The sequence below is a fragment of the Rhincodon typus genome, chromosome 16 (assembly GCF_021869965.1).
Source record: "Rhincodon typus isolate 14 chromosome 16, sRhiTyp1.1, whole genome shotgun sequence".
NCBI lineage: Eukaryota > Metazoa > Chordata > Chondrichthyes > Orectolobiformes > Rhincodontidae > Rhincodon > Rhincodon typus.
Window position 1 is genome coordinate 7,521,014 of NC_063347.1, and position 11,937 is coordinate 7,532,950.

At 43.1% G+C, this 11,937-nt stretch overlaps 1 protein-coding gene across 1 annotated transcript; it reads right to left on the reverse strand.

Moving 5' to 3' along the window:
* Positions 1-6,088: 6,088 nt before the first annotated feature.
* Positions 6,089-10,297, reverse strand: LOC125485145 (WD repeat-containing protein 6-like). Its single transcript, XM_048606588.1, has 2 exons — positions 10,188-10,297; positions 6,089-7,381 (listed from the first exon to the last, which is right to left on the reverse strand). The coding sequence occupies exons 1-2, from the start codon at positions 10,225-10,227 to the stop codon at positions 6,897-6,899; spliced, it is 525 nt and encodes a 174-aa protein (XP_048462545.1). The 5' UTR covers positions 10,228-10,297; the 3' UTR covers positions 6,089-6,896.
* Between the last annotated feature and the right edge of the window lie 1,640 nt (positions 10,298-11,937).

Genomic DNA, 11,937 nt, shown 5'->3' on the forward strand with positions numbered 1-11,937 from the left:
ACCTGGAAAGACAAACACAGAAAAATATATGGAAACACCACAAGCTGCAGGTTTCCCTCCAACCCACACACCATCCTGACTTGAAAATGTATCACTGCTCCTATATTGTCAAGGGGGCAAAATTTTGAAAGTCCCTTCCTAACAGCATTGTCGATTGAAATAATTGCACAGAGGCTGGTATTCCATCACCAAGTCACCCTTTATTTACATGTGCACAGTACATGGGCTCTGACCAGCCAGCACCAAGCCAATCCTTAGACTAAGGAGACCTTTTGAAACTCCTGTTTACCTCTGTCAGCCAGGGCTCACTGATTGGCCTGGGTTAGCAATCCCAATCAAGGATCTCATAGTCAATGAGGTCCACCAGTCATTACAGGATGTATTAAGATTCATGGGCTGCAGCAGTTCAAGAAGGCAACTCACTTTGGTCTTCTCAAGGACAATTAGGAATGGATTGACCATACCAGTGACCCACCCATCTCCCATTAATAGATAAAACAGAGTACAAAAGCAAGGAAGTTATGGTAAACCCTTATAAACACTGGTTAGGCTATGTAGGGATTCCTATAGGAATAAGAGGGCAATAATAGTAAGAGATTTTAACAATCCCAACAACTGGGTTTCAAACAATATACAGGGCATTAAGGATGAAAAACTCATGTGTCCAGGAAAAAGTTTTTCAAGAATATGTGACAAGCCCAACAAGAGGAGATGCAGTTCTAGATTTAGTTTTGCAAAGTGAAGAAAGTCAAGCAGGTGAAGTGACAGTGGGCAACCATATCAGGGATAAAGATCACAATCCAGTTAGCTCTACTATTATTACAAAAAAGGACAGAGATTTGAGTTGATTTATTATGGTAAAGATGTTGTTAACCGTGAAAGGGTTCAGAAAAGATTTACAAGGATATGGCCAGGATTGGACAATTTCAGCTGGAGGGAGAGGCTGAATAGGCTGGGGCTTTTTTGATTTCAGTTGATTTATTATTGTCACGTATACCTAGTACAGTGAAAAGTTTTGTTTCACATGCAGTACAGGCAGATCATACCATACAAACTGCATTACAGTAATAGAACAGAGTGAGGAATACAATGTTATGGCTGCAGAGGAGGTGTACAAAGAGAAAGATCAACATTTAAATTTAAAATTTGATAGGTCCATTCAGAAGCCTGATAACAGTGGGGGTGAAGCTGTTCTTGAATCTGTTGGTGTGTGCATTTAAGTTTTTGTGTCTTCTGCCCAACAGAAGAGGTTGGAAGAGATTACAACTTGGGAGGGCTCTTTGATTATGTTGGCTGCCTTCCCAAGGCAGTGAGAAATATAGATGGAGTCAAGGGATGGGAGGTTGTTGCGTAATGGACTGGGCTCTGTTCACAACTCTCTGTAGTTTCTTACAGTCCTGGGCAGAGAAGTTGCCATACCAAGCCATGATACACCCGAATACAATGCTATCTATGGTGCTTCTATAAAAATTGGTGAGTCTTTATGGACATGCCAAAGTTCCTTAGCCGCTTGAGGAGGTAGAGGCGTTGTTACGTTTTCTTGACCATAGCATCAACATGGGTGGATCAGGAGATTGTTAGTGATTGTCACTCCTAGGAACTTGAGGGTCTCGACCATCTCCACCTCAGCACTATTGACATAGACAGGAGTGTGCCGTCCACCTTTCTTTCTGAAGTCAATGATCAGCTCTTTTGTTTTGTTGACATTGAGGGACAGATTCTTATCATTACACCATGCCACCAAACACTCTATATCTTTCCTATATCCTGTCTCATCAATAAATCAGGACTAAAATTTTTTAACTGGTGGAAGGCAAATTTTACAAAACTGAGAAGTGATTTGGCTGAGGTCGACTGGACAGGACTGCTAAAGGATAAATCAGTGATAAACCAGTGGGAGGCATGAAAAAGTGAAATCCTTAGGGTATATAGCAGACATGCCCCCTCCAAAAATAAGAATGGTGCTCCCAAATCTTGGCCCCACAGTTGACTAGAAAAATACAGGGGAAGATTAATCAGAAAAAGAAAGCTTGAGTCACAAAAAACTCAACACTACAAATAGCCTACAGGAGTTTAGAAAGTACAGGGATCAAGTAAAAAAAGAAATAGCAGTTTTTTTTAACCAGTATATAAACAGCAAGTGCATAGTTAAGGAGAAGAAGGGAACTTGTTTGAAAATGCAGAGGATATGGAAGAACTTTAAATGATTTTTTTGTTTCTGTATTCACAAAGGAAAAGGATGATATGGATATAGTAAACCAAGACGAGCAGTGTGAAATATCACAATGAGAAAAGAACTGTTAGTGGAGTTGGAATTCTTCAAAGTGGATAAATCACCACGACTGCGTGGATTGTTCCCAAGGGTGTTGAAGGAGGTCAGGGAGGAAATAGCAGATGCTCTGAGGATTATTTTCCAATCTTCACAAGACAGGTGAGATGCCAGAGGACTGGAGGAATGCAAATGTAGTTCCATTGTTTAAAAAGGATACAAAGGGAATGCCAAAAATTATAGGCCAATTGGTCTTATTTCGGTGAAGGGCAAATTGTTGGAATCAATCCTGAGAGATCAGATAAACTCTCATTTAGAAAGGCATAGACTAGTCAGGGACAGTATGACTTTGTTAAGGGAAGGTCAAGCCTTACAAATTTGATTGAATTCTTAGAGGAAGTGACAAGGAGGATCATGAGGGTAGTGCAGTGGATGTTGTCTACATGTATTTCAGTAAGGCATTTGACAAGGTCTCACATTCAGACTAGTTAAAAAAGCAAAGGCCTGTGGGATACAGGATAATGTATCAAATTGGATGCAAAGATGGCTTAGTAACAGCTAACAAAGGGTAATGATTAATGGCTTTCCTTGTGAATGGAAAGATGTTTCAAGTGATGTTCCACAGAGCTCATTGTTGGGACCCCTGCTGTTTGTTTTATACATTAATGATTTCAACGTGGGGGGCACAATTGGGAAACTGCAGACGACACAAAAATTGGCCATGTAGTGGACAGTGTACAGGATAACTGTAAGCTCCAAAATGATGTAGATGGGTTGCTGGAGTTCAACTCTGATAAGTGTGAGGTAGTGTGTTTAGGGAGGTCAAACAGTAAAAGGGAGTACACAATAAATGGGAAAATACTGAGAGGGGTGGATGAAGTGAGAGGTCTTAGAGTACAAGTGTACAGGTCCCTGAAGGTAACAGTACAGATAGATAAGCTTGTAAAGAAGGAACATGGAATGCTTGCCTTCATTGACAGGTATAGAATACAAAAGTAGGCATATAATGATGAAACTGTATAAGACACTGGTGAGGCCACAACTGGGATATTGTGTGCAATCCTGGTCACCACTTTACAGGAAGGACACAACTGCTCTGGACAGAGTGCAGAAAAGATTCATTTGAATGTTGCTAGGGCTGGAGAATTGTAGCTATGAGGAGAGGTTAAGGAGGTTTCGATTGTTTTCCTTGGAACAGAGAAGGCTGAGGGGTAACATGATTGAGGTATACAAAATTCTGAGGGGTAGAGTTATAGAATTGCACAGCACAGAAACAAGACCCTTCAGTCCAATTCGTCCATGCTGACCAAGTTTCCCAAACTAAATTAGTCCCATTTGTCTGAATTTGGCCCATATCCCTCTAAACCTTTCCTATTCATGTAGCCATCCAAATGTGCCCCCTCCGGTTCCCCAGTTGCTGGGGGTACAAGGCTAACTAATGTCCAAGTTGAGATCAGCATCAATCGTGGAGTCAGGAGTTCATGGCTCAGGTACCCAATGCTGTTACCAGCTGAACAATCAGTTTTACAGTCGACCAGTTCATTACCTCAGCAAGAAGAGTAAAGTTTTCATTGAACGACTGGCAGCTTGAGGAACTTTCTGGAGTCTGCAGGTAACCAGTGACCGTCTTCATGACATTCAGCTGTCCATTTATTTCCACGTGTGGAAATGAACCTAAGGCAACATTCCAACCTTCTCCAAAAGCTGAACCCAACTCGCTGTAAAGGGATGGAAGTAATGCAGACGATGAAGCGTTCTGCTTCAATCTGCTTTCTGGAATTTGAGCAAACCTACTTTGAGAACCATTTGTTCGGTTCCCCCATTATTGCTCACAGCAAACAATGCATCCTATGATGAGTTTGCCTGTAGCCTGTTTGTAATCCTTCTCCCTCTGAAGCCCATCGGAAATGCAAGGTCGTATTGCAGATAACCTTTCGCCTGTGCAGAGTGCATCTGTCAACATGTGATAGGCCATTGTGAGCCAGTGAGGTATGAAATGAACAGCTTACACTTAGTCCTTTCTCAAAAGGAGTTATGCTAGCTGCTGAACAAATTAAAAATTTGACATTAAACATTCATGATAATCTACACAGGAAGAAACCCCACCTGCTCAAACAGTAAAATATTAATCATTAACCATTGGCCATCATCTCACACGAATAGAATTTTCACATATGTTGTTCAATTAGAATGTGAGGGAGGCAGAAGACTGAATGCTTTGATCAAAACTACTTTCATATAAACTGCTGTTGTTCAATTTCCAAGAATTCCCAATGCACACATTGTCATTTCCTGCCCACGAATCCTACTTCCTTGTGACTTGTTTGTCGATCACATTTTTGAGCCAGTGTTTAACTCATTGAGAATGCCCACATAAGTATTTTGTAATGGCATTTTCCCATGTCAACACTCAGCTGTCACATTCCAATGATGGACCAATCTTTCAAACGACTTTACAGAAAACTTTTCCTCAGCAACTGAAATTTTAAAAATGTCCCAACATTAGCTCTTAATTTTGCTTAAACTCTTTCTTTAAAGAAAAGAGTTCTTCTCAATCAAGTTCCATACAATCCATTAATTTGTTTCCTGTGTTTTCAATTGAAGGCCTCTATAGCCTGGGCTCAGATTTGACAATGTAGCCCAGAACCATGATTGTTGGCTGGAGGTGAATGTTTAAGTCTGAGCAGGTGTCTTGAAGCTGAGTTAGGCCAAGAATTGGAAGGGCCAGTGGTTTCCAGACAAAAGGTAGTGCCAGGTAAACTTATTCTCCTTCCTTCTTTTTGTGGTGACAATTGGAAAGGAAGAGGTTACAGTGAGTGAGACTCCCCTATTGGGTGACTTGGGTTTTGGTCTAAATTGGGACATTTAACACTACTGAAGATGAATAAAATTTCTAGATACATTCCAATGACACTAGAAGTTATTCAGGCTGTCTCAGGTAATGTCACATGACACAGCAGCAAAGGTAAAGTGGTTTCAATTTATCAGAAGCTCCCTGAAACTATCCAAATCTTTATGATATCCATATTGTGACCCACTGCAACTCCACTCCCCTGCTGTGGCAAATGTACAAACACTCCAACTGCTTGCTAATCGATCCTTTCCCGAACTGAAGGACTCCTGTGGGTTTTTTTAATCCCATGGGCACCAACCACTCCAAGGCACTTTGCAAAAATTAACGATTCTTCATGCTCAACTGGCTATTCAAGCACAGAAGGCATCACAAACATGCCCAAGATCACACCCGCATGTGTGTACTTTCTGCTCAACACTGAGCAGGAGCAGAAATTGTGACTGACTCTGGAGACATCCAGACTGGCTGTGGCATGGTGGCTCAGTGGTTAGCACTGTTGCCTCACAGCACCAGGAACCCAGGTTTGATTTCACCTTTGGGTGACTGTCTGTGTGGAGTTTGCACATTCTCCTATGTCTGCGTGGATTTTCTCCGGGTGTTTCAATTTCCTCCCACAGCCCAAAGACGGGCAGGTTAGGTGGACTGGCCATGTTAAATTACCCCTAATGCTCAGGGATGTGCAGGATAAGTGGATTAGCCAGGGCTGCAGAGATAGAGTGGGGGGTTCCTGGGTGGGATGCAGTTCGCAGGGGTCAATGTGGACTTGATGGGCCAAATGGCCTGTTTCCACACTGTAGGGATACTATGATTCTATGATACTATGATTACCCAGGTTTTGCTCACTAATCAAGCACAGGCAGAAGGATTAGTCTGTTGGTCTTCTTGTGCTCAGATCAAACAGTGCAGTTCCCCATCTAACTGGATACCTGTTTTAAAATGAATAAGACACTGGACCGACTGCTGACTGCTGAAATTCAGGCTCACACTCTCCACAGTTCAGTATCAACTGCCATGGATGATATTCACTCTGAAGATGGTGTAAACACAAGATTTTAATGGATGATATCAGAACAGATGGATTATGCACATCAGATGAGATCGAACAGACTCAGGCCCTTTTGTCCAGGAAAAGCTGACCCAAGGCTGACCCAACAGAGGTCTTTAATTTTATTAAAGGCCTTGAACACATGGAAGTAGAGAAGATTTTTCTAGTTGTGAGGCAAGCAAAATTAGGAACCAGAAATCTGCAAGGTCACTCATAAATCCAATAAGGAAGTCAGGAGAAAAATGACAATGGTAACTTGGAAGATTGAGACAAATTGCAAAATGCTAGAGATACACTCGAGGGAACAGCATGATACGTTGACAGTGAAATGAAGTAGGATGGGAGGAGGCTTCTGTGGAGCATAAAATGCCAGAACAAACCAGATGGGCTGAATGGTCTTTTGCTGTGCCAGTAAAATTCCACACAATGATTGATGAACTGCCACATACGTTATGTTTTTTTACCTGAGTTATCAAGACCAACACTTGGCCTACTGCTGTTCCTAATCTGAATTTGCGTAAAAGCAACTCAAGTTGATTATGAAGTACTCAATCTCCAACTTTTTCCAGTTCACATAAGAGTTCATTGATCTAAAACACTGACTCCAGTTCTGTCTCTTTGTACATGCCGCCTGAAATGCTAGGTGTCTCCATCAATTCCTTTTTCTGTTTCCAGTCTCCAGCATCTGCAGTATTTGACGTTTGTATTGCAAGGCCGTTTTGCTACACCTACTGATACCTCAGGATCTGCAGCCCATGCCCACACAGGGCATAAAGGTGAGTCTCTGAGCTGGCACCCTCCCAGTTCTCCAGGTCGGCGACGTCTGCCACATGACAGCACATGCTATCCAGGAAATGCAGTCCACGGTCGCTCAGCTCCCAGTGCGTCAGTCGCTGGTCGATGGAGACGGAGGCCAGCAGCCTTGAGCTCAGGACCTTCACTCCAGTCACATGCGCGGCGTGCGCACTGTCAACTCGCGGTCCCTCTGTCACCTGCATGGAAAACTCTGCGTTGACATATTGTCCTTCCGAGGCCCCAACACTCGCTGCAACATCCTCACGTGCAGTTGCTCCCACAGAAATCGTCCAGACACGGATGGCATTATCGTCACCACCACTGGCTAACAGGTAGTGTCCGGGATCCAGGGATCTGACGTGAAGTCCATTCACTCCACACTGATGGGCGTTCAGCACCAGACAGGGGACCTCCAGCACTGCGAGAAACACAAGAGAATTCTGCGTCAACTCACCCAAACGCTGCTTCCTGTTGCCAACTCTATGAAGGCACTGAAGAGCAGTTTAATCAAATCAAAAATCAAATTATAGTTTTAATCAAAAATTATAATGCTCTGGTCAGGCCTAATTTGGAGTTATTGTGTGCAGTTTTGGGCCCCATATCTCAGGAAGGATGTACTGGCCCTGGAGCAGGTTCAGAGGAGGTTCACGAGAATGGTCCGAGGAATGAAAAGCTTAACATATAAGGAATGTTTGAGGGCTCTGTGACTATACTCATTGGAGTTTAGAAGGATGAGGGGGGGATCTAATTGAAACTTACAGAATACTGAATGGCCTGGACACAGTGGATGTTGGGAAGATGTTTTCATTTGTAGGAGAGACTCGGACCCGAGGGCACAGCCTTAGAGTAGAGGGAAGACCTATTAGAATGGAGATAAGGAGAAACTTCTTCAGCCAGAGAGTGGTGAATCTATGGAATTCACTGCCACAGAAGGCTGTGGAGGTCAGATCATTGAGTATATTTAAGACAGAGATAGATAGGTTCTTGATTATCAAGGGGATCGAGAGTTACAGGGAGAAAGCGGGAGAATGGGGTTGAGGAACGTATCAACCATGATTGAATGGCGGAGCAGACTCAATGGGCCGAATAGCCTAATTTCAGCTCCTATGTCTTATGATCTTAGTGTCTTAAGACAGTTTAAAGGGCGTTGCAGCCCCATAATGGGCTCCTATATCGGAAACCCAAAAATTTAAAAGTAACAAAATTCAAATTAGTACATCACTTTTGAGATTAATAATGCACTCCAGCCCCTGTGGTGCCCAGTGACCACGGAAAGCCTTCAGCAGGCCAGTGGACAATGCATGCTCACTTTCCAGGGACACCCAGGCAGAGACATCAACATAAAAGAGCGGGAGGACGAGTAACCCTCTAAACTATCTTCCAGTTGCCAACTTGAATATTTACCCATGCCTCCGCACTCCCAACATGTTGACAGAGACTGGCTCAAACCACACACCCCCTCCCCCAACTCCATCCTCCCCTGAAAGATCATGGAGGTAATAATATAATGAGTTACATTTTGGAGAGGGCTATACAAATGTGTCCTCTCCCCACTGCAAGTTCCATCTGATAGTGAATGACTTTGCCTGAATTAAATATCACCACATCTTAAAACGGGTGACCAATGCAATTCCACCCCTTGTACATCTTACCCAATTTAAATTTCACCCCATACGTTTTGGCTGGTACACTGACACGAAAGAATTGTATTTTGATAGTGCCTTTGTAATTTCAAGACAATATGGTCAATTAAGTATCTTGAAATGAAGTCACTGTTGTTATGTAGCAAAGTGTAGAGAAACAGACTGAATTTGGAGAGTATATCCACAAAATCTGGAGTTAGCACGCTAGTTAAATCAGGTGATCAGGAAGGCACGTGGAGTGCTTTCCATTATTGGCCAAAGCCTAGGGAAGTAATTTTAGAACTGGATATGACACACAGACTGCAGCAGGGAATACTGTGCACAGTCCTGGCCAGTGCCTTACAGGAAGTATGTGATCATATTAGACAGGATTACGAGGATTTTGACAATGAAGAAAAATTGGTGTGGCCAGGGTTCTTTTCCTTGTAACATAGGAGACTGAGAGGAGATTTAATTGAGGTGTGTAAAATGGAGGGGAACAGATACAGTGGATAGGGAGGTCTCGTTCCTTTACCAGAGAAGTCTATGTCAAGTGGATTGAAAGTCATTGGCAGAAAATTAGGGTGCAGTTGAGAAAGAATTTCCTTGCAGAGGGTGATGGGTATCTAGAACTCATTGCATACAAAAAAAAATGTGGATTTGAACTGGGGATAAGCTGGACATGGGATTAGGCTGGTCAGTTTTTTTACTCACCCTGCATAGACAAGATGGGCCAAATGGCCTCCTTATGAGTCGTTAATTTTTCTTTGTTTCTCAGTTTATTAATTGTAGCCAATTTGCACACAACTACCTTTAACAAATAGCAATAAGATAATTGATTTGAGAGAATAATTGTCACTTTGGCTCTCTCAGGTATTGATCAAATGCTTTTGTGGTGTTAACTGAGAGGTAAATACTTGGACCAGGAAGAAATTTCTACATTACCTTACCTCCTGCAGCACAATCTGTGTGACTTGCATTGCATGTAAAATCCCAGAGAAAGTGAAAGTACCAAATGTCAAGCAAAATGCAAGCAATAACAAGTAATATCCATCCCCCAACCCCACCCTACTTTCCCCACCCTTGACCTGCAGTGATTGGAATGAGAGCCAGGTGGATCTCATTGACTATGAGATCCTTGATTGGGGTTGTTAACCTGGGCCACTCAGGGAGCCCTGGCTGACAGATATGAGCAAGAGATTCAGAAGGTCTCCTCAGTCTAGGGACTGGCTTTGAGCTGGCTGGTCAGAGCCCACCTACTCTGCACATGTGAATAAAGGGTGACTTGGTGATGGGATAGTGGCCTCTACTGGCCTTCTCAAAACAGCAGGTTATTGACAATGGGACATAGCTGAGATGGGAGGTATGGAAAATGTGCCGGATAAATTCGAAATTTAGCTTCAATTTTTGCACAGTGACTCCAAAGCGAGTGTTTCCTGAGCCAATGGAGTGTGGTCCCCACGCAGTTACATGATACACACTCGTGAACTGGTGCAGCCCTGGAGGGGTTAGATTGACTCACCGCCAATGGGATGCAGTAATGCAGGGTGGTGTGTCACTGATCCAATCAAGTTTATTCTTACTGAGCTGGATGATACATACCCCAAGGCTGACAGGCTCCTTCTGACAGAGTAGTTGCCATGTTGGCTTTCTCAATGGTTCCCGAGATATCCCACAATGCTATTCTCCCATCAGTGGCCGCACTGCACAGAAAGACCCTGCTGCAGGGAACAAGAGGGGTTTTGTTTACTTTACCACACGAAACAGCAACATTGCTATCTTATTAATTTATTTTACTGATAGCGTTAGATAGAGAAAATGAACAGAAAAACAGAAAGATTTGCGTTGACATAACACTTTTTACAATAATCACACATCTGAAAGCAATTTACAGGCAATGAACTATCCTGAAGTGTTGTCCCAGTTGTGACATAAGAATCCCAGCAGCCACTTCTTTATTTTAAAAATCACTCACGGGGTGTGGTCTTCACTGGCCAAGCCAGGATTTATTGCTCAGTCCTAATTGCCCTTGAGAAGGTGGTGACAAACAAAAACAGAAATTGCTGGAAAAGCTCAACAGGTTTGGCAGCATCTGTGGAGAGAAATCAGAGTTAACATTTCAGGTCGGGTGACCCTTCCTCAGAACTACAGTATCCGCAGTTCTTTCGGTTTTTCTTGAGAAGGAGGTGGAGAGCTGCCTTCTTGAACCGCTACAGTCCACATGCTGTAGGGACACCTGCGTTTTTCTTAAGAAAGGAGTTCGAGGATTTTGCCTTTAGTGACAATGAAGGAGCAGTGATTTACTGCCAGTTAAGGTTGGTGAGTGGCTTAGAGGGGAACTTGCAGGCAGTAGTGGTCTGATGGACCTGCTGTGCGTGTCTGTTTTTAATGATGTTAATTAAGGAATAAACATTGATTGGACACCAAGGAGAACTTCTTCAGATTTCCATAGGATCATTCCTATCCACTTGGGATGTCAGACAGGGTCTAGGCACAATGTCTCAGTGGAGACATGCCACCTCCGATAGTCTAACACTCTTGTCCAAACTGCACTGGGTGTTGATCCAGATTTCAATACTGGAGGGGAACAGACATGATATAATCATAGAGAGGGAGAGAGAGCACACGAGCATGTTATAGAAGGAACAGTGTTACATCACTCAACTAGGAATCAGGAGTGCGTGGAGCATCTATGGAGAGAAAACAGAGTTGATGTCTGTTTCCTGTTCACGGATGCTGCCAGAATTTCTGCTTTTGTTTGTTTCTGCATTCGTTTGTTGACCGAAAGAACTGCGGACACTGCAACTCGGAAACAAAAACAGAAATTAAAGTTCTGAGGAAGGGTCACCGGACCCGAAACATTAACTCGGATTTCTCTCCACAGGGGCTGCCAGACCTGCTGAGTTTACCCAGCAATTTCTGCTTTTTTTTCCACAACTTCTGTTTTATTTGAGTAATCAGGGATTACGAGTTGAAATCCTGCTGGGAGTTAAATAAAAAAAACTGAAATAAACATTAATATCTGAAATGTGGCCTTGAAACAACTGAATTGGTGTAAATATCCATCTGACTTAAAGAGGAAGTAAATCTACCAGCATATCTGTGACTCCAGACCCACAGCAATGTGGTCAACTCTGAAATGGCCCAGCAAGCCACTCAGATTCAAGAAGGCAGCCCTACACCACCTTCTCGAGGGCAACGAGGGATGGCAAATAAACACCAGCCTGGCCAGTGATGCTTTTACAAAGAGACAGACGGAATACATTGTAACGAACTAAATCAATAAAACTGGTGACACTTGGAAAAATACCTCACAACTCATCCCCTCAATACATCACTCCTCCCCCCCCCC

Excerpts from the sequence above, each read along its gene's own strand:
- LOC125485145 (XM_048606588.1), bottom strand. The coding sequence starts at position 10,227 with ATGGCAACTACTCTGTCAGAAGGAGCCTGTCAGCCTTGGG. Across the intron at positions 7,382-10,187 it reads AGGAGCCTGTCAGCCTTGGG|TGCTGGAGGTCCCCTGTCTG; the intron begins GTATGTATCATC and ends TGTTTCTCGCAG.